Source organism: Schistocerca nitens, chromosome 5 (assembly GCF_023898315.1).
Source record: "Schistocerca nitens isolate TAMUIC-IGC-003100 chromosome 5, iqSchNite1.1, whole genome shotgun sequence".
Lineage (NCBI taxonomy): Eukaryota > Metazoa > Arthropoda > Insecta > Orthoptera > Acrididae > Schistocerca > Schistocerca nitens.
The window spans coordinates 556578728-556603819 of record NC_064618.1 but is presented as its reverse complement, the minus strand read 5'-3'; the positions used below and the strand labels follow the sequence as shown (position 1 = coordinate 556603819).

The window sequence follows — 25092 nt, the reverse complement described above, 5'->3', positions numbered from 1 at the left end:
GCTGCAAAACTAGTGCCATGTCTGAGATTTTCCACCTGGGTCACCACACACCATACCACAGCCACCAGTTTTATATTTTAAGGTGCTAATTATGGGAATAAGTGAAAGTTTAAAAAATCGTTCAGTATATGTATTTCTTGTTTCATTTGTTAACTTTGGTGCACAACTTTTTTTTAGTACTCTTACCGCTCTGGCCTGGGAAGAAGTAGAACTGGAAATTGCTGATGCAGCAGATATTCCCACAACTTTCTCCAACTGGGAAATTATTTCCAGCTTCCTCTGATGAAGAGCTGCTAAGCTCTTGGATGTGACTTTCTATACACAAAAAAATGAGATATTATATTAATGAATTTCAAAATAGCTATCACCTATCCCCCCTCACACAGGTAAACAACAAGTTGTTGTAATACACAATGGATAAGAATAGTTGTATTCACACAAACAAATAACGGAAGCAGATCTAACAATGCCCTGTGTAATGCAATACAACATACTTGGGGCACCCTAGATGTACTATTTCCATGTTATTCTGCAGAAGAGAGGGCCACTGGTTGATTTTACACTAGGACAAATAACATCAACAGGTCATCATTACATGTCTCCAAAATTAGGAATAGATAAAACTGAAGGGCATAATTGATGTGTGGCATTCACAGGAGCTTTGATGATGAAGAATAAGCTTGACACAGTGGAATACACGGTAAAAGAGAAACCACAGACACGGGAACTCTTTTAGTACCTAACATTTACAGGAGTGACATTGGTGAACAGATAATAACCATCTCGATAACTGTCACCAAGCTAACCCCTAAATTGCTACATAAAAAAATTCACACAATTTATGTTTCAATATTTGTCCCAATATTTTTCATATATACTATTTAACATGTAGCAGCAGAATGACAGACATATGTGCAAGTTATAAGATTCACCAGCCTTTTTACTCATAAAGGTTAGGAAATATTCAGGATAATAGCAGAATTTGAAAGGGTTAGAAAACTAAGGATTTCACATCAGACATTACTGGAAGGCGTGAAAACTGAAAAATGACTACATAAAATAAACAGAACACGACAATAATGGAAATAACTAACAACAAATGAAAAATAAGTACATGGTACCACTTACCTGCAGATTACTGATGGGTGATGTGTAGGCAAAGTTATGAAAGCACACATTTATTTGTTGGTACCATACAAGTACTGATGTGAAAAGGGAGTGAACCTTGGAAGTCAATCTGATTTTCTGGTCATTTACGTGTGCTTATGTATCACTCATCATTTATCTGCAGGTGAGTAATAGTCTGACCTCATTTTTCATTTTGCATTTGTTAAAAGGAGAACAAATAATAAATGAACAATTTATGTTTAAAGGGAAGGGACCGTAAGTTGGTCCTGTGAAGCTAAGTATCAGGTTAGGGGGGAAAAAAAGGAGGGATGAATTGCCCACAGGGTACAATGGAAACTAGGGAAAGAGGGATAAAATAGAAAGAGACAACATAACAAAGAATACAACAGGAAGCAAAATGTAACTTCTGGGTTGCAGGGACAAAGCATATTAATGAAGAGCAGATTTCCACATGTGAAGTAATGAAGTACTTACGCTGGAAGGAAGAAATGAAATACTGACCCATATCATCCCACATTGTCTTTCCAGATTCTGCACATCTTGCCACTCTACCAAAAGTTAGTAATGGAAGAATGTGCATTACATTCCACTTGTAGTGATGCTCCAACTATTCAGCCACCCATGTTGGCTTGCCAATTAAGCTGCCAGTCGGAATATGTAGATGAAACAACCTTATTGTACTAAATATTACTGCACCACAACAGTAGGATAGTACTGGGGTGATTTGTTGCTTCCTCCCATGACCAGTAAGTCAGTATTTCACATGTAAGAAACTACTCTTCAAAAATTTTTAAGAGTCCAACCTTATTTCAACTACTTCACCTAATTTTGACATCTCCCTTCAAGTCTCTCCTCTTTCCACCAATCCATCTTGTTCATTTCCATCTATACACTTATTTTACTTATTTATTCCATTTTTGTATTCCATCTCTTCTACATTCACTGTATAGTATTTCATTTGTTTAGTTTTTATTGTATATTGTTTTCTTCCATGTCACTTGTCTTTTATTTATTTCCGACTTAGTGCGTCTCTTCTACAGTCCTAATTTTCCGCTGTGGTCATCAGCAGCATTACTAACATTAACTTTACTGCTTTCAGTCTCAAAATTCTTACACACCCACCCCATCAGATGTTGCATAAGCCTTTTTTATTTTGCTACTAAAATTAGTTTTCCTTCAGCCTCTTCTTTGTTTTCTGTCAGCTGAGAGAATTTTGTGAACAAAAGCCGATAAATCTGATAACTTTTGTATGGGTTATTGGTCTGCTGCCACGTGGTTATCAGATTTTTCTTTCAATATTTAACTGCATTTTAATTACAGATTATTTTTTCTTTGTATTTCTCTATATGGCAGCTAACAAACTAAATGAAGACTGTACATGCATGCTATATGTAATACATTCATATGTTATTGGTAGGCTGTGGTGAATAAACTGGAATGGAATGGGCTTTGGCCTCAAAAATGGAACCATCCAGAATTTTACTCTCATTCCTCTGGCAACCAAATTGTAGTGACTTAATGACTGGCCCATTTTACTCCCCTAATAGATGAAGAGATAACCAATGTGACAGTTTATCACTAATGATGTCATCTAAACAATGTGAGTGTGAAATTGAAGCAACAACTATCACAAGACATTGGCAATGGGCAAGAAAGGATAAATCAGTTGAATGACTGGGGATATTTACTGATTTGATTCCCAAGAATGAAAATTGTAGGCAAGTAGATGAATAAGTAAGCTGCCACCGGCATATATTTGACAACTGATACAGAAAAAACACTGATAGGAGTTGCAAATCATTCCCACTTTTCCATTAATCTGGGTGCCTTTGGAGATCCAGGAAGAACGAAAAGAGCAAAATATGCAAGAAGGCTTCATGAGAAAACATACATCACTTACATCTCATGTTCAAGAAAGACTTAATACCAGATAATAACAGCAGAAAGTAACGAATGAAAATGTGTGTTGGAATTCAGAATCCAGAGCAGCATACAATACACATAATTTTCAAATTTCATTGGATTATTGCATAAACAAATGGAAGGGAGGAAGGTTAAGAAAGCAAAACTTTGGCAGTATGAAATAAATGAATAGCTGGTCTTGTTAAGTGTCACAGATCAATACTTCGTGGCCTCCAAGAAGGTATCACACATCAAACTCTTCATATAGCAACTGATACTTTTCACCTTGAACTTTTTCATAATCCATCTCAACATGACCTCTTTGGTACATATAATTTCAATGATCTATTTGGAAATACCTGATACTCTGTTACTCCTAAAATGTGCCGAACAATCCCATAAAATCAGCTCTTGGTTTGTCATCTCAAAGTTGACCAATCTGTAATTTTTTCCTGACTTGCGCAATTCTGCTACTGGGGTGACTGACTTCAATTACATGGTAAGTGACATTTGGTGATGCAGTGGTTGTCTGGATTACACAGTCTGTTACCAATAGCACATTTTATTCTCCAAACTACTGGCAAAACTGCGACTGATCCAATAACCCTCCTACCATGGTCTTTAACTCCAGAACTTCATTCAGCTTGTCACTTTTTCCTCAGAATACTTTTATGTAAGTACGGGAAACCTAGATTTCATCACCCATCAAATCCAAAAGCAAACTCAGGATGTCTCTGCTGTCAAAATCTGTGTCTATCATAGTTTCATCAAATGCATGTATGGTTAATATTGTTGCTGCTTGCTTGTTGTTGTGGTCTTCAGTTCTGAGACTGGTTTGATGCAGCTCTCCATGCTAATCTACCCTGTGCAAGCACCTTCATCTCCCAGTACCTACTGCAACCTATATCCTTCTGAATCTGCTTAGTGTATTCATCTCTTGGTCTCCCTCTATGATTTTTAACCTCCAATGATAAATTTGTGACCCCTTGATGCCTCAGGACATGTCCTACCAACCGATCCCTTCTTCTAGTCAAGTTGTGCCACAAACTTCTCTTCTCCCCAATCCTATTCAAATACCTCCTCATTAGTTACGTTATCTACCCACCTAATCTTCAACATTCTTCTGTAGCATCACATTTCGAAAGCTTCTATTCTCTTCTTGTCCAAACTATTTATTGTCCATGTTTCACTTCCATACATGGTTACACTCCATACAAATACTTTCAGGAACGACTTCCTGACATTTAAATCTATACTCGATGTTAACAAACTTCTCTTCTTCGGAAATGCTTTCCTTGCCATTGCCAGTCTACATTTTATATCCTCTCTACTTCGACCATCATCAGTTTTTTGCTCCCCAAATAACAAAACTCCTTTACTACTTTAAGTGTCTTTATTTCCTAATCTAATTCCCTCAGCATCACCCGACTTAGTTCGACTACATTCCATTATCCTCGTTTTGCCTTTGTTGATGTTCATCTTATACCCTCCTTTCAAGACACTGTCCATTCCGTTCAACTGCTCTTCCAAGTCCTTTGCTGTCTCTGACAGAATTACAATGTCATCGGCGAACCTCAAGGTTTTTATTTCTTCTCCCTGGATTTTAATACCTACTCCAAATTTTTCTTTTGTTTCCTTTACTGCTTGCTCAATATACAGATTGAATAACATCGGGGAGAGGCTACAACCCTGTCTCACTACCTTCCCAACCACTGCTTCCCTTTCATGTCCCTCAACTCTTATAACTGCCATCTGGTTTCTGTACAAATTGTAAATAGCCTTTCGCTCCCTGTATTTTACCCCTGCCACCTTCAGAATTTGAAAGAGAGTATTCCAGTCAACATTGTCAAAAGCTTTCTTTAAGTCCACAAATGCTACAAACTTAGGTTTGCCTTTCCTTAATCTTTCTTCTAAGATAAGTTGTAAGGTCAGTATTGGCTCACGTGTTCCAACATTTCTACGGAATCCAAACTGATCTTCCCCGAGGTCAGCTTCTACCAGTTTTTCCATTCGTCTGTAAATAATTCACGTTAGTATTTTGCAGCTGTGACTTATTAAACTGTTAGTTCGGTAATTTTCACATCTGTCAACACCTGCTTTCTTTGGGATTGGAATTATTATATTCTTCTTGAAATTTGAGGGTATTTCGCCTGTCTCGTACATCTTGCTCACCAGATGGTAGAGTTTTGTCAGGACTGACTCTCCCAAGGCCGTCAGTAGTTCCAATGGAATGTTGTCTACTCCCGGGGCCTTGTTTCGACTCAGGTCTTCAGTGCTCTGTCAAACTCTTCACGCAGTATCGTATCTCCCATTTCATATTCATCTACATCCTCTTCCATTTCCATAATATTGTCCTCAAGTACGTCGCCCTTGTATAGACCCTCCATATACTCCTTCCACCTTTCTGCTTTCCCCTCTTTGCTTAGAACTGGGTTTCCATCTGAGCTCTTGATATTCATACAAGTGGCTCTCTTTTCTCCAAAGGTCTCTTTGATTTTCCTGTAGGCTGTACCTATCTTACCCCTAGTGAGATAAGCCTCTACATCCTTACAATTGTCCTCTAGCCATCCCTGCTTAGCCATTTTGCACTTCCTGTCGATCTCATTATTGAGTCGTTTGTATTCCTTTTTGCCTGCTTCATTTATTGCATTTTTATATTTTCTCCTTTCATCAATTAAATTCAATATTTATTCTGTCACCCAAGGATTTCTACTAGCCCTCGTCTTTTTACCTATTTGACCCTCTGCTGCCTTCACTACTTCATCCCTCAGAGCTACCCATTCGTCTTCTACTGTATTTCTTTCCCCCATTCCTGTCAATTGTTCCCTTACGCTCTTCCTGAAACTCTGTACAACCGCTGGTTTAGTGAGTTTATCCAGGTCCCATCTCCTTAAATTCCCACCTTTTTGCAATTTCTTCAGTTTTAATCTACAGTTCATAACCAATAGATTGTGGTCAGAGTCCACATCTGTCCCTGGAAATGTCCTACAATTTAAAACCTTGTTCCTAAATCTCTGTCTTACCATTATATAATCTATCTGATACCTTTTAGTATCTCCAGGATTCTTTCATGTATACAACCTTCTTTTATGATTCTTGAACCAAGTGTTAGCTATGATTACGTTATGCTCTGTGCAAAATTCTAACAGACGGCTTCCTCTTTCATTTCTTAGCCCCAATCCATATTCACCTACTACGTTTCCTTCTCTCCCTTTTCCTACTGTCGAATTCCAGTCACCCATGACTATTAAATTTTCGTCTCCCTTCACTACCTGAATAATTTCTTTTATCTCACCAAACATTTCTTCAATTTCTTCGTCATCTGCAGAGCTAGTTGGCATATAAACTTGTACTACTGTAGTAGGCATGGGCTTCATGTCTATCTTGGCCACTATAATACGTTCACTGTGCTGTTTGTAGTAGCTTACCCGCACTCCTATTTTTTTATTCATTATTAAACCTACTCCTGCATTACCCCTATTTGATTTTGTATTTAAACCCTGTATTCACCTGACCAGAAGTCTTGTTCCTCCTGCCACTGAACTTCACTAATTCGCACTATATCTAACTTTAACCTATCCATTTCCCTTTTTAAATTTTCTAACCTACCTGCCCGAAACAAATGAATAGCTGGTCTTGTTAAGTGTCACAGATCAGTACTTCGTGGCCTCCAAGAAGGTATCACACATATAAATCAACACAGCATGCTCTTCATATAGCACCTGATATTTTTCACCTTGAACTTTTTCATAATCCATCTCAACATGACCTCTTTGGTACATATAATTTCAATGATCTATTTGGAAATACCTGATACTCTGTTACTCCTAAAATGTGCCGAACAATCCCATAAAATCAGCTCTTGGTTTGTCATCTCAAATTTGACCAATCTGTAATTTTTTCCTGACTTGCACAATTCTGCTACTGGGGTGACTGACTTCAATTACATGGTAAGTGACATGTGGTGATGCAGTGGCTGTCTGGATTACACAGTCTGTTACCAATAGCACATTTTATTCTCCAAACTACTGGCAAAACTGCGACTGATCCAATAACCCTCCTACCATGGTCTTTAACTCCAGAACTTCAGCTTGTCAGTTTTTCCTCAGAATACTTTTATGTAGTTTCTAGCATTTGTAGACTTAGAGAAAGCTTTTGACAATGTTGACTGGAATACTCTCTTTCACATTCTAAAGGTGGCAGGGGTAAAATACAGGGAGCGAAAGGCTATTTACAATTTGTACAGAAACCAGATGGCAGTTATAAGAGTCGAGGGACATGAAAGGGAAGCAGTGGTTGGGAAGGTAGTGAGACAGGGTTGTAGCCTCTCCCCGATGTTATTCAATCTGTATATTGAGCAAGCAGTAAAGGAAACAAAAGAAAAATTTGGAGTAGGTATTAAAATTCATGGAGAAGAAGTAAAAACTTTGAGGTTCGCCGATGACATTGTAATTCTGTCAGAGACAGTAAAGGACTTGGAAGAGCAGTTGAACGGAATGGACAGTGTCTTGAAAGGAGGATATAAGATGAACATCAACAAAAGCAAAACGAGGATAGTGGAATGTAGTCAAATTAAATCGGGTGATGCTGAGGGAATTAGATTAGGAAATGAGACACTTAATGTAGTAAAGGAGTTTTGCAATTTGGGGAGTAAAATAACTGATGATGGTCGAAATAGAGAGGATATAAAATGTAGACTGGCAATGGCAAGGAAAGCGTTTCTGAAGAAGAGAAATTTGTTAACATCGAGTATAGATTTAAGTGTCAGGAAGTCGTTTCTGGAAGTATTTGTATGGAGTGTAGCCATGTATGGAAGTGAAACATGGACGATAACTAGTATGGACAAGAAGAGAATAGAAGCTTTCGAAATGTGGTGCTACAGAAGAATGCTGAAGATAAGGTGGGTAGATCACGTAACTAATGAGGAGGTATTGAATAGGATTGGGGAGAAGAGAAGTTTGTGGCACAACTTGACTAGAAGAAGGGATCGGTTGGTAGGACATGTTTTGAGGCATCAAGGGATCACAAATTTAGCATTGGAGGACAGCGTGGAGGGTAAAAATCATAGAGGGAGACCAAGAGATGAATACACTAAGCAGATTCAGAAGGATGTAGGTTGCAGTAGGTACTGGGAGATGAAGAAGCTTGCACAGGACAGAGTAGCATGGAGAGCTGCATCAAACCAGTCTCAGGACTGAAGACCACAACAACAACAACAACTTTTATGTAAGTACGGGACACCTAGATTTCATCACCCATCAAATCCCAAAGCAACTTCAGGATGTCTCTGTTGTCAAAATCTGTGTCTATCATAGTTTCATCAAATGCATGTATGGTTAATATTGTTGCTGCTTGCTTATACAACAATATCTTGCACATATACATGGTCTATCAACTGCACTACACTTCTAAATTTCACCTGTCTCCATTCATCAAAATAATTCTGTCTTGCTACCTTGATGGAATAAACAATTACTGTAAGGGTATGTAAATGACAATTGGAAATAAAGTGTTTCATGCGTTAATCTTTTGTTTTTCATTAGCAAGTAATGTATTTTGCAACAATAGAGTGAAGCACATACAAATCATGCACCTTGATTCAGACACCATTTCCTGAGAATGGTAGGCTTTGAAACTGAATTTACTGATTTTCATTGTTATCCCACAAAATTAAAACATGACCCCGAGAGAGAGAGAGAGAGAGAGAGAGAGAGAGAGAGAGAGAGAGAGAGAGAGAACAGTCTCCAAGTATCTTTATTCGCATTTGCACATAAAAAGTGGAACATTCTTACCCATTAACCTAACACCTGTACATTAGCACTTTACATACCAAGATTACAAGCCGAAAGTTTTTTCCCTTTAACCAATAAATGAATTCATTTTCTACACTCACTACAATAACACAGCTTACAATCATAATTTCTGGACAGTTTGTCTTATTACACTCCATGTATATTACCTGTCAACAATATAGGAGGCTTCTTCAAGTGATTCAGTACCATCTCTGATTAAGTGAAATAAGTCAGCAACATTCTTCAGAAATTTTTGACTTTCCATCAACTATGCCATATTTCATTATGACTACAACATCTGTCTGATGGACCACCTACTATCTATTGATGTCTTATTAGTAGCACAATACATGTACCCAAGGGTACTGTAACTAAACCCATGATATCTACTACCAAAACAGAAAAAAGAGGTAACCTTTGAACAGGAATAAACAATCAGACAAATTATCTACACTGGTAACATGCATGGCACTGATGAACAATGCATATTATGAAAAGGATAGTTGCTACTCACCATATAGCGGTGATGCTGTCACACATAGGCAGAACAAAAAGACTGTCAGCAAGTAAGCTTTGGGCCAAAAAGGCCTTCATCGGAGGTAGACGAGACAAGACAGAGAGAGAGAGAGAGAGAGAGAGAGAGAGAGAGAGAGACGCACACACATGGTCTCACACGCACGCACACAGCCATAGTCTCTGGCTGCCAAGGCCAGCCAGAGACTGTGGTCACACAGCAATTTGCGTTTGCAATTTTGTGTGTGTGTGTGTGTGTGTGTGTGTGGGTGGGTGGTTCTTTCCGTATTTGTCCACTATATGGTGAATAGCAACTATCCTTCTCATAATATGTCATTATTCCATCCTGAATTTTCCACTGTTACGGAATTTGTTTTGATACGACTCTGGTATAAATCATCATCTTCCCTCCTACACTGTCGTTACTGTGATACAAATTAATAATGCTGGTTTTGTGTCTGTGGGTGGGATGGGGTAGGGGAGAATTTTATCCCTATCTTTCAATGTAGCAAGACTAATAGAAGGCAGTCCCGTGCTAGCTTCTTCATTGTTGGTCTGTTTCTTCTGATGCAAGTAAAATGTGCATCCATTTCTCGTTTCAGATTGTGTACCTGTTTTTCTCCATACTTTAATTAAGAGATCCAACAAATGTAGCACTGACAATGAAGAGCCAAAACAATTATGACCACCAGCTTAATAGCTAGTTTGTGCAGCATTGGAATGAAGTACATCACTCATTCTGTATATCAGGGATCCGATAGTTTGCTGGTAGATTTGTGGAGGTATGTGGCATTAGGTGTCTACATATAGGTCATGTAATTAGTGTAAATAATGGGCCGCTGACTTGCATAAGCAGTGATGACGCTTGGTAGAAATCCAGATGGGTTCCATAGGATTTACATCAGCCATATTTGGTTGCCAAGACATCCACATGAGTTCACTATAATGCTCTCAAACCACTGTAGCACGGTTCTGGTTCTGAGACACAAACAATTATGTTGCTGAAAGACAATGGGGAAGACATCAAGCATGAAGGGATGCATGTTGTGCGCAGCTTTCAGCGTGTCTTCGATTACTACCACATTCCCATGCAAGCACAGAAAATGTCTACCATGGCACGAAACAGTTCACACCAGCCTGCATCCATGGCGTTCTGCACGTTTTGAGCTGCCATTCACCTCAATGACAGTGTTTGTGGACACGACCTTTGACACAGTATAGCAAAAATATCATACAACTGGAAAGCCGATATGTTTCATTGATTGATGGTTGAATCCTGATGGTCCCATGTCCACTGCAGTCATAATTGACAATACTGGTGGGTCAAAATGTCAACACGTAGGGGTGATCTGCTTCAGAGCTCCAAAACACTTGTGCATGCACCAGCATTATGCTCTTTTGGTAGAGATGCCACATGTCACAGTCTATCCTACTTACCAAGAAGACAAGCCCCTGAATCCCACGTTCAGTAGAGTCATGGACGTCCAACCATTTAGTGTGTATTGGTAATTTCACAGTCCTATCTCTTTCCGTAGATGCTCACAACAGTAGCATGTGAACATTTGACCAGATTCACCATTTTCAAGATTCTCGTTCACAGGCTCTGCGTAATAATAATCTGCCCTTTCCCAAAGTCACTTATCTCAATGGATTTCCCCATTTACAGCCCATATCTTCACTATGGAGATCCCCCATCAATGTTTGCTCCACTTACATACTTTTGCTACCGTGTCACATGCCCGCAATGCCACCAGGCGGCATCCAAAAATCATGGTGGGCAGTTCTCATTATAATGTTTCGGCTCATTGGTGTATAAGAATGCAAGCCATGTAAGTAAAATCCATAGTTATGTTATGTTGAGCAGTTTGTGGTCATTATATATACAGAAGGTGCACTATTGTTCCGAATCACCTTCCAGAAAATGTTCAATTTTTTCACAGGGACAAAATTTGTCAGAGCTGCTCTGGACCAGTTCTTCATCTGCGGAAAGTTCAGAAACCAAGATGCCATTTCTGTTACTCGAGACTGCTAACTGAGTAAGAATGGGCACTACACAAAAATAACAAGCATTTAATGAGCTGAAAAGACCATTAAGCTATTACATGATTTCTTATATGGTACACGTTAGAGCTTGCCTCTAGTAAATTTTCCCTGTTTACTTCGGTGATATACTGATGGTCAGCACTGCTATGTTTACTAGCATGCACATTATGAAGTTTCATGAGTACTTTCACACAGACATCAAGACAAACATAGCAAGGACTTCTGGGTCTTCTGATGTGTGGACCTCTCAGGGCTTCTTACAATTCCAAAGATTTGCAGGACGCAGATGTGTATGGTGTAATTACAATTTCATGTAATGCTGTATAGAAGGTTCACAAATTTCACTATAATATAAGTATTTGAAACTTTACAGTCTTGGAGAAAGTATGAGAGCAAAGTAACTAGATCAGTATGAGAGCAAAGTAACTAGATCAGTATTATAAACAACTTCCTCCTGATAAATATGCACTGAGTAAATAAATTTAAAAAATGACAATAAGTCTTTTGCTTTGTTGAGCTCCAATTTTAATATGTTATGAATGCATATTTCAAACTAACTAAGCTGTCATAATCGAATGCTTTGATCTTTGTATAGCAAACACTAATATAGCCCACTGGTAAAACTGTATACTTCTTGCAAATTTTTTTTGGGAAAAGGATTAATGTTACATGGGAACTTATTCAAGAATAATACAATTCTGCCTGACCAACAGCAGCTGAAATTTAAAGAGCCTATTTTGCTTCACATAACACATAACAGGAGTAAGGGCACTGGTATTAAATCCTGGTTGGGCCATGGAATATTTCAGTCTGCCTTTAACACAGCCTTCACCTCTCAATAATGTGAAGATTTACCACAATGACATGTATTCAGATTCCATGTTGCAGGTCTACTTTCCCTAGGAGGAGTACAGGGGCATGTTAGGTCCTATCCAAATGAAAGATTTCCACTAGGCTGTTAAACCACATGGAATAATAATAATAATAATAATAATAATAATTATTATTATTATTATTACTATTACGCATTCCTGTTAAATAATGTAATACTCACCCTAAATGATTGAAAGAGTGGCAAGATGCAAAAATAAAAGACACAAGCTAATGTACCGCAAAACTGTATATGTGTGTGTGTGTGTGTGTGTGTGTGTGATTTATAAATAAAATGCACACTAAAGTGATTTGAATATCCTATGAAGACAGATCTGAATATAACAATTTCTTTCATTCATGCCATTTTTAAACAAACCCATGAACCTTGCCAGGGTGGAGTGGCTTGAGTGTCTCAATGATACAGATGACCATATGTAGGTGCAACGACAATGGAAGTATCTGTGGAGAGACCACACAATCCTACGACTCCTGAAGAGTGGTAGCAGCCTTTTCAGTAACTGTAGGGTGAACAGGGCAACAGTCTAGATGACTGACTGAGCTGGTCTTGTAACATAGTCACCCTGGCCTTGCTGTGATGGTACCACAAATGGCTAAAGGCAAGAGGAAGAAACTACAGCCATTTTTTTTAACTGATGGCTTGCAGCTGTAATGTGTGGTTTAAAGATGATGGCATCCTCTTGGTTAAAATATTCCAGAAGTAAAATAGCCACAATTCTGATCCATGGGCAGCAACTATTCAGGAGGGTGTCGTCATCAAAAACAAAACTGGTATTCTACGAGCTGGAGCATGGAATGTTATTCAGGTAAGGAGATTAGAGAATTTGAAAAGGCAAAAGGACAGGCTGAAGTCAGATATAGTGGGAATTAGTGTAGTGTGGTGGCAGTAAGAACAGAGCTTCTTGTTAGGTGAATACAGAGTTATAAATAAAAAATCAAATAGTGGTAACACAGAAGTAACTCAGTAATCAATAAGAAAATAGGAACGTGGGTAAGCTACAGTGGACGACATACCAAATGCACTGTCTTAAGCCACTGGTCATGAAGCCAACAACCACTATAGTCGTCCAGATTTATATGCCAACCAGCTTTGATAAAGAGATTGAAAAACTGTGTGAGATAAAATAAATTATCACAGATTATTAAGGAAGAGAGAAATTTAACTGGAAAGGGAACTCGAATTTGACAGTAGGGAACGTAGGAGAAGGAAAAATTGTAGGATTTAATCATTGCTGCCACTTGGTTTAAGAATCATGAAAGAAAGTTGCATGCTTTGATGAGGCCTGGGGACACTGGAAGGCTTCAGATTGATTATATAATGGTAAGACAGAGATTTCAGAACCAGATTTGTAAACTGGAAGACATTTCCAGAGATAGAGGTGGACTCCGACCACAATTTACTGGATATGAACTGTAGATTAAAACTGAAGAAACGGCAAAAAGGAAGGAAATTAAGGAGATGAGAGCTGGATACATGCAAAGAATCAGAGACAGTTGAGAGCTTCAATGGGAGTATTAGGCAACTGCTGACTGAAGCAAGTGAAAGGAATACAGTAGGAGGCGAATGGGTGAAGACAAGGCCTAGTATAAATCCTTGGATAACACAGAAGACATTAAAATTAATTAATGAAATGAGGAAATTTAAAAATGCAGCAAATGAAGCAAGTAAACAGGAGTACACATATCTAACAAATAAGATTGTCAGAAACAGCAAAATGACTAAGCAGAAATGGTTAGCGGACAAACGCAAGGACAAACACAATTAAATAGGCCTTTGGAGAAAAGAGAAAAATACTGTATGAGTTACAAAAGTTCAGATGGCAAGCCAGTACTAAGAAAAGAAGATAAGCCTGAATGGAATATATAGAGGAGCTTGAAACCAATATTATAGAAAGGGACGAGGAAGTACATAGAGATGAGGTGGGAGATATAACACTCTGAGATGAATTTGACAGAGCACTGAAAGACCCAATTCTAAAAAAGTAACCTCGAGCACATGAAATAAACTCAGAATTTTCCAGAGTCCTGCGAGAGGCAGCCACGAAAAAACTATTCTACTCAGTGTAACATTTATGAGAAGGAAAGATGCTACTCACCAATATAGTGGAGATGATGAGTCGCAGGTAGGCACAACAAAAATACTCTCACAATTAAAGCTTTCGGCCATTAAAGCCTTCGTCAACACTACACACACACACACACACACACACACACACACACGACTGCAGCCTCAGGCAACTGAAACCATAAACCACAGGGTGGTTTCAGTTCCTGAGGCTGCAGTTGTGTGTGTGTGTGTGTGTGTGTGTGTGTGTGTGTGTGTGTGTGTGTGTGTGTGTGTGTGTGTGTGTGTGCGCGCGCGGGCGCGCGCGCGCGCTCACATGCACCCATGTCTAATGTTGACGAAAGCCTTAATGGCCAAAAGCTTTAATTGTGAAAGTCTTTTTGTTGTGCCCATCTCCAACTCAGCATCTACGCTATATGGTGAGTAGCAACTTTCCTTCTCATAATTGTTACATTCCATCCTGGATGTTCCATTGTTTTGTTCTACCCAGTGTGAAAGACATGAGACAGGCAAAACACCCTCAGACTTCATGAAGAATGTAATAATTCCAATTTCAAAGAAGTCAGGTGATAATAGGTATTAATATTACCAAACTATCTGTTTCAAACTTTGGAGACCAGCCAATAAGAAAAATTTGGACATAGGAAACCAACAATTCTACATCTACATCTATACTCCGCGAGCCACCTTACGGTGTGTGGCGGAGGGTACTTATTGTACCACTATCTGATCCCCCCTTCCCTGTTCCATTCACGAATTGTGCGTGGGAAGAACGACTGCTTGTAAGTCTCCATATTTGCTCTAATTTCTCGGATCTTTTCGTTGTGATCATTACGCGAGATATATGTGGGCGGTAGTAATATGTTGCCCATCTCTTCCCGGAATGTGCTCTCTCGTAATTTCGATAATAAACCTCTCCGTATTGCGTAACGCCTTTCTTGAAGTGTCCGCCACTGGAGCTTGTTCAGCATCTCCGTAACGCTCTCGCGCTGACTAAATGTCCCCATGACGAATCGCGCTGCTTTTTGCTGGATCATGTCTATCTCTTCTATTAATCCAACCTGGTAAGGGTCCCATACTGATGAGCAATACTCAAGAATCGGACGAACAAGCGTTTTGTAAGCTACTTCTTTCGTCGATGAGTCACATTTTCTTAGAATTCTTCCTATGAATCTCAACCTGGCGCCTGCTTTTCCCACTATTTGTTTTATGTGATCATTCCACTTCAGATCGCTCCGGATAGTAACTCCTAAGTATTTTACGGTCCTTACCGCTTCCAATGATTTACCACCTATGGCATAATCATACTGGAATGGATTTCTGCCCCTATGTATGCGCATTATATTACATTTATCTATGTTTAGGGAAAGCTGCAGCTGTCGCACCATTCATTAATCCTCTGCAGGTCTTCCTGGAGTACGTACGAGTCTTCTGATGTTGCTACTTTCTTGTAGACAACCGTGTCATCTGCAAATAGCCTCACGGAGCTACCGATGTTGTCAACTAAGTCATTTATGTATATTGTAAACAATAAAGGTCCTATCACGCTTCCTTGCGGTACTCCCAAAATTACCTCTACATCTGCAGATTTTGTACCGTTAAGAATGACATGTTGTGTTCTTTCTTCTAGGAAATCCTGAATCCAATCACAAACCTGGTCCGATATTCCGTAAGCTCGTATTTTTTTCACTAAACGTAAGTGCGGAACCGTATCAAATGCCTTCCTGAAGTCCAGGAATACGGCATCAATCTGCTCGCCAGTGTCTACGGCACTGTGAATTTCTTGGACAAATAGGGCGAGCTGAGTTTCACATGATCTCTGTTTGCGGAATCCATGTTGGTTATGATGAAGGAGATTTGTATTATCTAAGAACGTCATAATACGAGAACATAAAACATGTTCCATTATTCTACAACAGATTGACGTAAGCGAAATAGGCCTATAATTATTCGCATCTGATTTATGACCCTTCTTGAAAATGGGAACGACCTGCGCTTTCTTCCAGTTGCTACGTACTTTACGTTCTTCCAGAGATCTACGATAAATTGCTGATAGAAAGGGGGCAAGTTCTTTAGCATAATCACTGTAGAATCTTACGGGTATCTCGTCTGGTCCGGATGCTTTTCCGCTACTAAGTGATAGCAGTTGTTTTTCAATTCCGATATCGTTTATTTCAATATTTTCCATTTTGGCGTCCGTGCGACGGCTGAAGTCAGGGACCGTGTTACGATTTTCCGCAGTGAAACAGTTTCGGAACACTGAATTCAGTATTTCTGCCTTTCTTTGGTCGTCCTCTGTTTCGGTGCCATCGTGGTCAACGAGTGACTGAATAGGGGATTTAGATCCGCTTACCGATTTTACATATGACCAAAACTTTTTAGGGTTCTTGTTTAGATTGTTTGCCAATGTTTTATGTTCGAATTCGTTGAATGCTTCTCTCATTGCTCTCTTTACGCTCTTTTTCGCTTCGTTCAGCTTTTCCTTATCAGCTATGATTCGACTACTCTTAAACCTATGATGAAGCTTTCTTTGTTTCCGTAGTACCTTTCGTACATGATTGTTATACCACGGTGGATCTTTCCCCTCGCTTTGGACCTTAGTCGGTACGAACTTATCTAAGGCGTACTGGACGATGTTTCTGAATTTTTTCCATTTTTGTTCCACATCCTCTTCCTCAGAAATGAACGTTTGATGGTGGTCACTCAGATATTCTGCGATTTGTGCCCTATCACTCTTGTTAAGCAAATATATTTTCCTTCCTTTCTTGGCATTTCTTATTACACTTGTAGTCATTGATGCAACCACTGACTTATGATCACTGATACCCTCTTCTACATTCACGGAGTCGAAAAGTTCCGGTCTATTTGTTGCTATGAGGTCTAAAACGTTAGCTTCACGAGTTGGTTCTCTAACTATCTGCTCGAAGTAATTCTCGGACAAGGCAGTCAGGATAATGTCACAAGAGTCTCTGTCCCTGGCTCCAGTTCTGATTGTGTGACTATCCCATTCTATACCTGGTAGATTGAAGTCTCCCCCTATTACAATAGTATGATCACGAAACTTCTTCACGACGTTCTGCAGGTTCTCTCTGAGGCGCTCAACTACTACGGTTGCTGATGCAGGTGGTCTATAGAAGCATCCGACTATCATATCTGACCCACCTTTGATACTTAACTTAACCCAGATTATTTCACATTCGCATTCGCTAATAACTTCACTGGATATTATTGAATTCTTTACTGCTATAAATACTCCTCCACCATTGGCGTTTATCCTATCCTTGCGGTATATATTCCATTCTGTGTCTAGGATTTCGTTACTGTTCACTTCCGGTTTTAACCAACTTTCCGTTCCTAATACTATATGCGCACTATTTCCTTCAATAAGCGATACTAATTCAGGAACTTTGCCCTGGATACTCCTGCAGTTTACCAATATTACGTTAACTTTTCCTGTTTTTGGTCTCTGAGGACGGACGTTCTTTATCAACGTTGCTGATGTTCTCTCTGGTAAGCCGTCAGGTATTTTATCGTTTCGCCCAAGGGGGGGTCCCTCTAACCTAAAAAACCCCCGTGTGCACGCCACACGTACTCTGCTACCCTAGTAGCTGCTTCCGGTGTGTAGTGCACGCCTGACCTGTCTAGGGGGGCCCTACAGTTCTCCACCCAATAACGGAGGTCGATGAATTTGCAACCATTATAGTCGCAGAGTCGTCTGAGCCTCTGGTTTAGACCCTCCACACGGCTCCAAACCAGAGGACCGTGATCGACTCTGGGCACTATGCTGCAGATATTAAGCTCAGCTTGCACTCCGCGTGCGATGCTGGTTGTCTTCATTATGCCATTATTTAAAGTGTTACTGGCATATATGTATTTGATGTATCTTCAAGAGCAATACATACTAAAAAAGGGCCACATTTCAAGATTTATTTTTCATACTTACTTTAGTTCTTTGATAGATAACAAATTTTAAAATAATCATGACAAAGTATAATTATCCTCCCTAGAAGAACGTGCAAGCTGTGTTACTGAGCAATTTTTTCCTACTGAGCTTCCAAAATTTCTTGCTCATTCAACAAACATGATGTATTTGTAGCAGAATTACAGCAAACCTGTGATACCTAATGAGTACATGCATGAAATTACATCAACACGATTATATTGGCTCAGCCATTCACAACATCAGCTTTTGCATTCGATAATGTTTCAATCAAAATAATTCTAGAAATTGACAACAGATGGCAGCACCAGTCAAGGGGGCATAGCAGAAGGCAGCACCAGTCAAAGGGCATGTTGCAAGACGTCTGTACATTGTTCTCATATGAAATGCGTCCAGTTTTTGAGCGATAGGTGGCTTGTAAAATTCGGAGTAGGTACTAAAATCCACGAAGAAGAAATAAAAACTTTGAGGTTCACTGATGACATTGTAATTCTGTCAGAGACAACAAAGGACTTGGAAGAGCAGTTGAACAGAATGGAAGGTGTCTTGAAAGGAGGATATAAGATGAACACCAACAAAAGTAAAACGAGGATAATGGAATGTAGTGAAACTAAGTCGGGTGACGCTGAGGGAATTAGATTAGGAAATGAGACACTTAAAGTAGTAAAGGAGTTTTGCTATTTGGGGAGCAAAATAACTGATGATGGTCGAAGTAGAGAGGATACAAAATGCAGACTGGCAATGGCAAGGAAAGCGTTTCTGAAGAAGAGAAATTTGTTACATCGAGTATAGATTTAAGTGTCAGGAAGTCGTTTCTGGAAGTATTTGTATGGAGTGTAACCATGTATGGAAGTGAAACATGGAGAATAAATAGTTTGGATAAGAAGAGAATAGAAGCTTTCGAAATGTGGTGCTACAGAAGAATGCTGAAGATTAGATGGGTAGATCACATAACTAATGAGTAGGTATTGATTAGAATTGGGGAGAAGAGGAGTTTGTGGCACAACTTGACTAGAAGAAGGTATCGGTTGGTAGGACATGTTCTGAGGCATCAAGGGATCATCAATTTAGTATTGGAGGGCAGCGTGAAGGGTAAAAATCGTAGAGGGAGACCAAGAGATGAATACACTATGCAGATTCAGAAGGGTGTAGGCTGCAGTAGGTACTGGGAGATGAAGAAGGTTGCACAGGATAGAGTAGCATGGAGAGCTGCATCAAACCAGTCTCAGGACTGAAGACCGCCACCGCCACCACAACAAATACAACAATCTTTTTGACACAAAGTTGCAGCTCGAGCTAAGCTTGGGCTCGGTCTCCAAAGTGTTGCAAAATACAGGCATGAATTATTTTACAGGACAATGGAAAAACTGGCAGAAGCCAAACTCGGGGAAGATTAGTTTTAGTTTTGGAGAAATGTAAGAACATGCAAGCCAATATTGATCCTATGATTTATCTTAGAAGATGTGTTAAGGAAAGACAAACCTATACTTGTAGCATTTGTAGACTTAGATAAAGCCTTTGACAATGCTGACTGGAATAATTGAAATACTTTATGTAGCAGGGATAAAACAGATGAGAGTGAAGGGTTATTTACGACTTGTACAGAAACTGGATAGCATTTGTAAGAGTCTTGGGACATGTTAGGAAGCTGTAATTGAGAAGGGAGTGAGATAGGTATGTAACCTATCCCGTATGTTACTCAATCTGCACACTGAACAAGCATACAGGAAACTGAGGAGAAATTTGGAGACAGAGAAGAAATAAAAACTAAGAGGTTTGCCAATGACACTGATATTCTGTCAGAAAAGGCACAGGACTTGCAGAGCAGTTGAATGGAATCAATTGTCTTGAAAAGAGATTGTACGATGAACATCTACAAAAGTTAGAATGAGGGTAATGGAAAGTAACTGAATAAAATCAGGCGAAAATGAGGGCATTAGATCAGGAAATGAGACACTAAAAGTAGTGGAGGAGTTTTGTTATTTGGGCAGCAAAATAACTGATGATGGTCCAATTTGTTAACATCAAATATAGATTTTGGAAAATTGTTTGTATGGAATGTAGCCACATATGAATGTGAAACATGGATGATAATACAGTTTAGATAAGAGGAGAATATAAGCTTTTGAACTGTGGTAGTACAGAACAAAGCTGAAACTTAGATGGGTAGATCATGTAAACTAATGAGGAGGCACTGAATAGAATTGCGGAGAAAAGACATTTGTAACAAAAACCTGAAGAGATCGGTTGAGAGTTTATATTTTGAGACATCAAGTGATCACCAGTTTAGTATTAAAAGGAAGTGGGGGGGACAGAAATCATAGGGGGAGACCAACAGATGAATAAAGTAAGCAGTTTCAGAAGGATGTAGGCTGAAGTCGTTTTTCAGAGATGATGAAGCTTTCACAGAATACAGTAGCACCATAGAGAACTGCATCAAACCCGTCTTCGGACTGACGACAACAACAACAATACAGAAACCAGATGGCAGTTACAAGAGTTAAGGGGTGTGAAAGGAAAGCAATGGTTTAGAAGGGAGTGAGACAGCCTACCACTGATGTTATTCAATCTGTACACTGTGCAAGCAGTAAAGGAAACCAAAGAAACATTTTGAGCAGAAATTAACATTCAGGAAGAATATATAAAAACATTACAGGTTTGCAGTGACACTGTAATTCTGTCAGACACAGCAAAGAACTTGGAAGAGCAGTTTAACACAATGGGCAAAAAAACAACACACACACACACACACGCACCAAGGATAATTGGATGGGGTCGAATTAAATCACGTGAAGCTGAGTAAATTAGACCAGGGAAAGAGACATTAAAAGTAGAGTAGTGTTGTTATTTAGGCAACAAAATAACTGATGATGGCTGAAGTAAAGAGGATACAAAATGTAAACGTTTTATAGCAAAAAAAGCATTTCTGAAAAAGAAGAATTTGTTAACATTGAATAAAAATATGTGATCTTGTCTTTTCCGAAAGGGCAAATACAGGAGTCAGGTTCAAATTAATATATGTAGATTGCAGTGGTTATTTGGACATGAAGATGCTTGCACAGGATATTACCATTGAGAACTGCATCTAATCAGTCTTTAGGGAATGATACAACAACAAACCCTATTTTCATACAATGAGAACATATTTTAAATATTTGTGTTGTATATTAATTAAAAATTAAATTACCAAAAATTGAGCTATATCAAGATAATTGTTTCATCATTTTCATAATAAAGAATTTACTTTATCCAAATACTGAAAGGAGTAAAGGTAACAACTTGCCACACAGTCAAAACATTCAGTGGTCAAATGGATACCCATTGAAGCAGTACATTCACACATGCCTGAGTGCTGCTACATTTTCTCTGGAATTTTTCAGAACTTATAAACTGCAGACAACATGTTGACTGATTGAGCAACCTATTGTGCTGCCACACTGGTTTGAGGCTAGTGGATTATTGTTTGTGATGTTGCAGAAACAATATGCAATGCATCTAGTTGATTCACCAACTGAAAACCTCAATCACATGAAACCCAACTCATGATTTTTCCACTGACATCCTGAAAGCTACGGATCAAGGCAATCATCAGATGGATGCAGTATTTCTTCACATTCAAAAAGAATTTTACCCAATGAATGAAAGTAATATCATATGGGGTATCAAATAAAATTTGTGACTGGATTAAGGATTTCTTGGTAACGAGGACACAGCACGTTATCTTTGCTGGAGAATTGTCAATAGACATAGAAATAACTTCAGCCATACATTTAGCAAATTGGATGGGACCCTTGCTGTTCATGTATTTAATGACCTGGCAAACAATAATAATAGTAATCTCAGACTCTTTACAGATGAAGCATTTATCTATAATGAACTACTACCAGAAGAAAATGCAGAAACATCCAGTCACATCTTGATAAGATTTCTAAGTGGTGCAAAGATTGCCAACTTGCTTTAGATGTGCATAAACATAAAACTGTGTACTTTACATTGTAGCCTATGAAACCAATTATAGTTCAGCAACAACTGGAATGAGATTGCTTGCAAAACACTCACACACCCAATTCTATACTATTGTTCAAGTGCATGGGACCTATACAAAACGGAACTAACATGTGATATTGAATGTACACAAAGGACAGCACGAATGGTTACAGGTTTGTTTCACTCAAGAGAGAGCAGACACAAAAGCTGAAAACCCGAATCTGCAGAGGCTTGTTAAGAAGTGCCACCTAGCGAAATGATATTGACGAGAAAATTCGAGAAATTAGAGCTAATGCAGATGCTTACCAACAATCGTTCTTCCCATGTGACATTTGCGAATGGAACTGGGAATGGGGCGACCAGATAGTGGTCACAGAAGTGCTCCTTGCCACACAGTGTCAGGTGGCTTGTGGAGTATGGATATAGATGTCGCCCCGAATGTTTACTTACAAAGTTTTGAGAACTAGTCCCAAGTGGGAAATTAAGAATATACAACAGCCCCATGTGTATTACTCCAGTAGGAACTGTGAAGATAAATTAGAATAATTACAGAGTCCACAGAGGCATTTAAGCAGCCATTCCCCCCATACTCCATACAAGAATTGAATGAGAAGAAACCCTAATATGTGGTACATGGTAAGTATCTTCTGCCAGGCACTTAAAAGTGTGCTGCAAATGTAGAGGTAAATAATGTCAGCCTACTGAGGACACAGTATAGAGCATCAATTAACTGTAGAACACTAAAGAGGAAGCAAACGTTACATTGCTACTAAACCATCAAAAAGTATACTACTCCATATTTATTCAAAGGAAGTCATAATTTATAGGTTATGCTTTAGTTAATTACAGGTATTAGATCTCCAATGGTACGTTACAGACCAAATTAGATACAAGGTGTCCTGCTTTATACCCTACTGCATTTGTAAATTTTGTGGGGGTTTAGTAATCTGAGGTTAATGTGGGGTGCACGTAAGAAGGCAGCTGTACGATGTGTTCTCCACAGAGAGAGAGAGAGAGAGAGAGAGAGAGAGAGAGAGAGAGAGAATACTTTGTGGTGTCACCAGTGTGCTCTCTGTCTTTGTCCCACGCCTCACACTCCAGCTTACCCTAGTAACAGCTGCCTCACACTCCAGCTTACCCTAGTAACAGCCAACTCAGAGATGAGCACTACATCCAGCCACTGTTTCTGCTTCTCACTCTGCCTAGCAGAATTCATGTGCTCAAAGAACTATCACTGTCACTTCTTGACATAATGCTTGTCGTGTTTGCTTTATATCAGCCATAATGAATTTACTTAAATTAGAAGATGAAAATAAATGCTGAATGTTCTACGTGCACCCCGATGCATATGCTACTGGCATATGTGGCGGAATGACGTTAACAGCTGGAGTGTCACATGATACACTACTCATTGCCACTGCACGTCGCCCCACTACCTGCCTTCTTACATGCACACCACTAAAACAACTTTTTCAGAATAAGCTTGTAGGATTCCAACTTGATATTGCACTTCTCTTGTTGCTGTTGGTGTGTTCAATTTATTGTAAAACTGTCTTTGTTAATTGCTCATATTAAAGGTTTGTATTGCCAAACTCAGTAAGCATTGTCTGCAGTTGCAAATTTAATGATTGTTTAATCATGTATAAAAATTATTTATGAAACTTTGAAAATGAATTTACTGTTGTTCTAGGTATCATCAACAGTCTACAACAGAAATCATTATACCAATTATGTTGTATCTCTGACTAATTTACACTGGTCGCCACTAGATCCTGAAGAAGATCCCAGCAGAGGGGCTGAAACTTCCATTATTTGAAGAAATACGACACCACCTAACAATCCAGAATATTTTACCTTCAGTTCTAGTTATGTTTTTACAAGTATGTTGCAGTACAATGACTTGTTTTACTTATTTATTATGCAAATTTTGTTTAATGATTTGCTCTTTTGCAGTTTTGATGCTCAGAATCAATAACATATGAATTTAAAAGTTTTTTTCAGCACTCTGCACTATCTCATTTAAAAACTAAGTAGTGTTATATTGTATCTTGGTTACAAACAAAAAAATACTTAAGTTTCAAAAGCTAATAATTTGTTTTTAAATGCTGCCAGCTGTTACCACAACCCTGCGTTGTCTCACTTGTGCCATTTTCTGTAATTCATTCCACACCGAAATTCCAGATTAAGAGTTTCTTGTTTACATTATGTAAGGACACGGTGGTATTTACAATTCGTAACTGCAGTTTTGGAGGTATGTTCGTAAACAAAGTAGATTGGAGCAATTTAATAAGCACTTATAAAGTGATGAAATGTGTAGAAACCAATCTGGCAATTTCAATCAATAATCACAATACTTATAAAGTGATGAAATATCTAGAAGCCAATATGTCAATTCCAATCAATAATCACAATTTTATAATGACTTCAAGGACTACTAGGTTGGGTTGGGTTGTTTCTGGAAAGAGACCAAACAGTGAGATCATCGGTCCCATTAGGGAAGGACAGGGAAAGAAGTCGGCCGCAATCTTTCAGAGGAACCAATCCGGACTTCTACATTTTAGAAAACTTTACATGTATACAATAATGGTTACTGTGTAATACATTTTTTATAATCAAATGCTTTATACTGTGTATTACATCAATGAAAGATACAACTTTTTTTGAGGATGTCTAGTGAAGGAATGCAAGACTCATCATGAAAGTCTACAAACACCTACTTGATAATTAGTGGAAACATACTAAAATTTTACCACATATTTTACTGCCTGTAGACAGCAACTCTCTTTCAGACTTCTTGTTCCCGAGCTTGAGCTGACTGCAGTCACAAACTA

General features: G+C 38.8%; 1 protein-coding gene across 2 annotated transcripts in view; it reads right to left on the bottom strand.

Moving 5' to 3' along the window:
• Positions 1–25092, bottom strand: part of LOC126260134 (roquin-1) — a 234916-nt gene that overhangs the window by 93265 nt on the left and 116559 nt on the right. For both annotated transcript variants that reach the window (XM_049957380.1, XM_049957381.1), the window contains exon 11: positions 187–315. In XM_049957380.1, coding sequence (XP_049813337.1) covers positions 187–315 — 129 coding nt within the window. The remainder of the gene's footprint in view (positions 1–186; positions 316–25092) is intronic.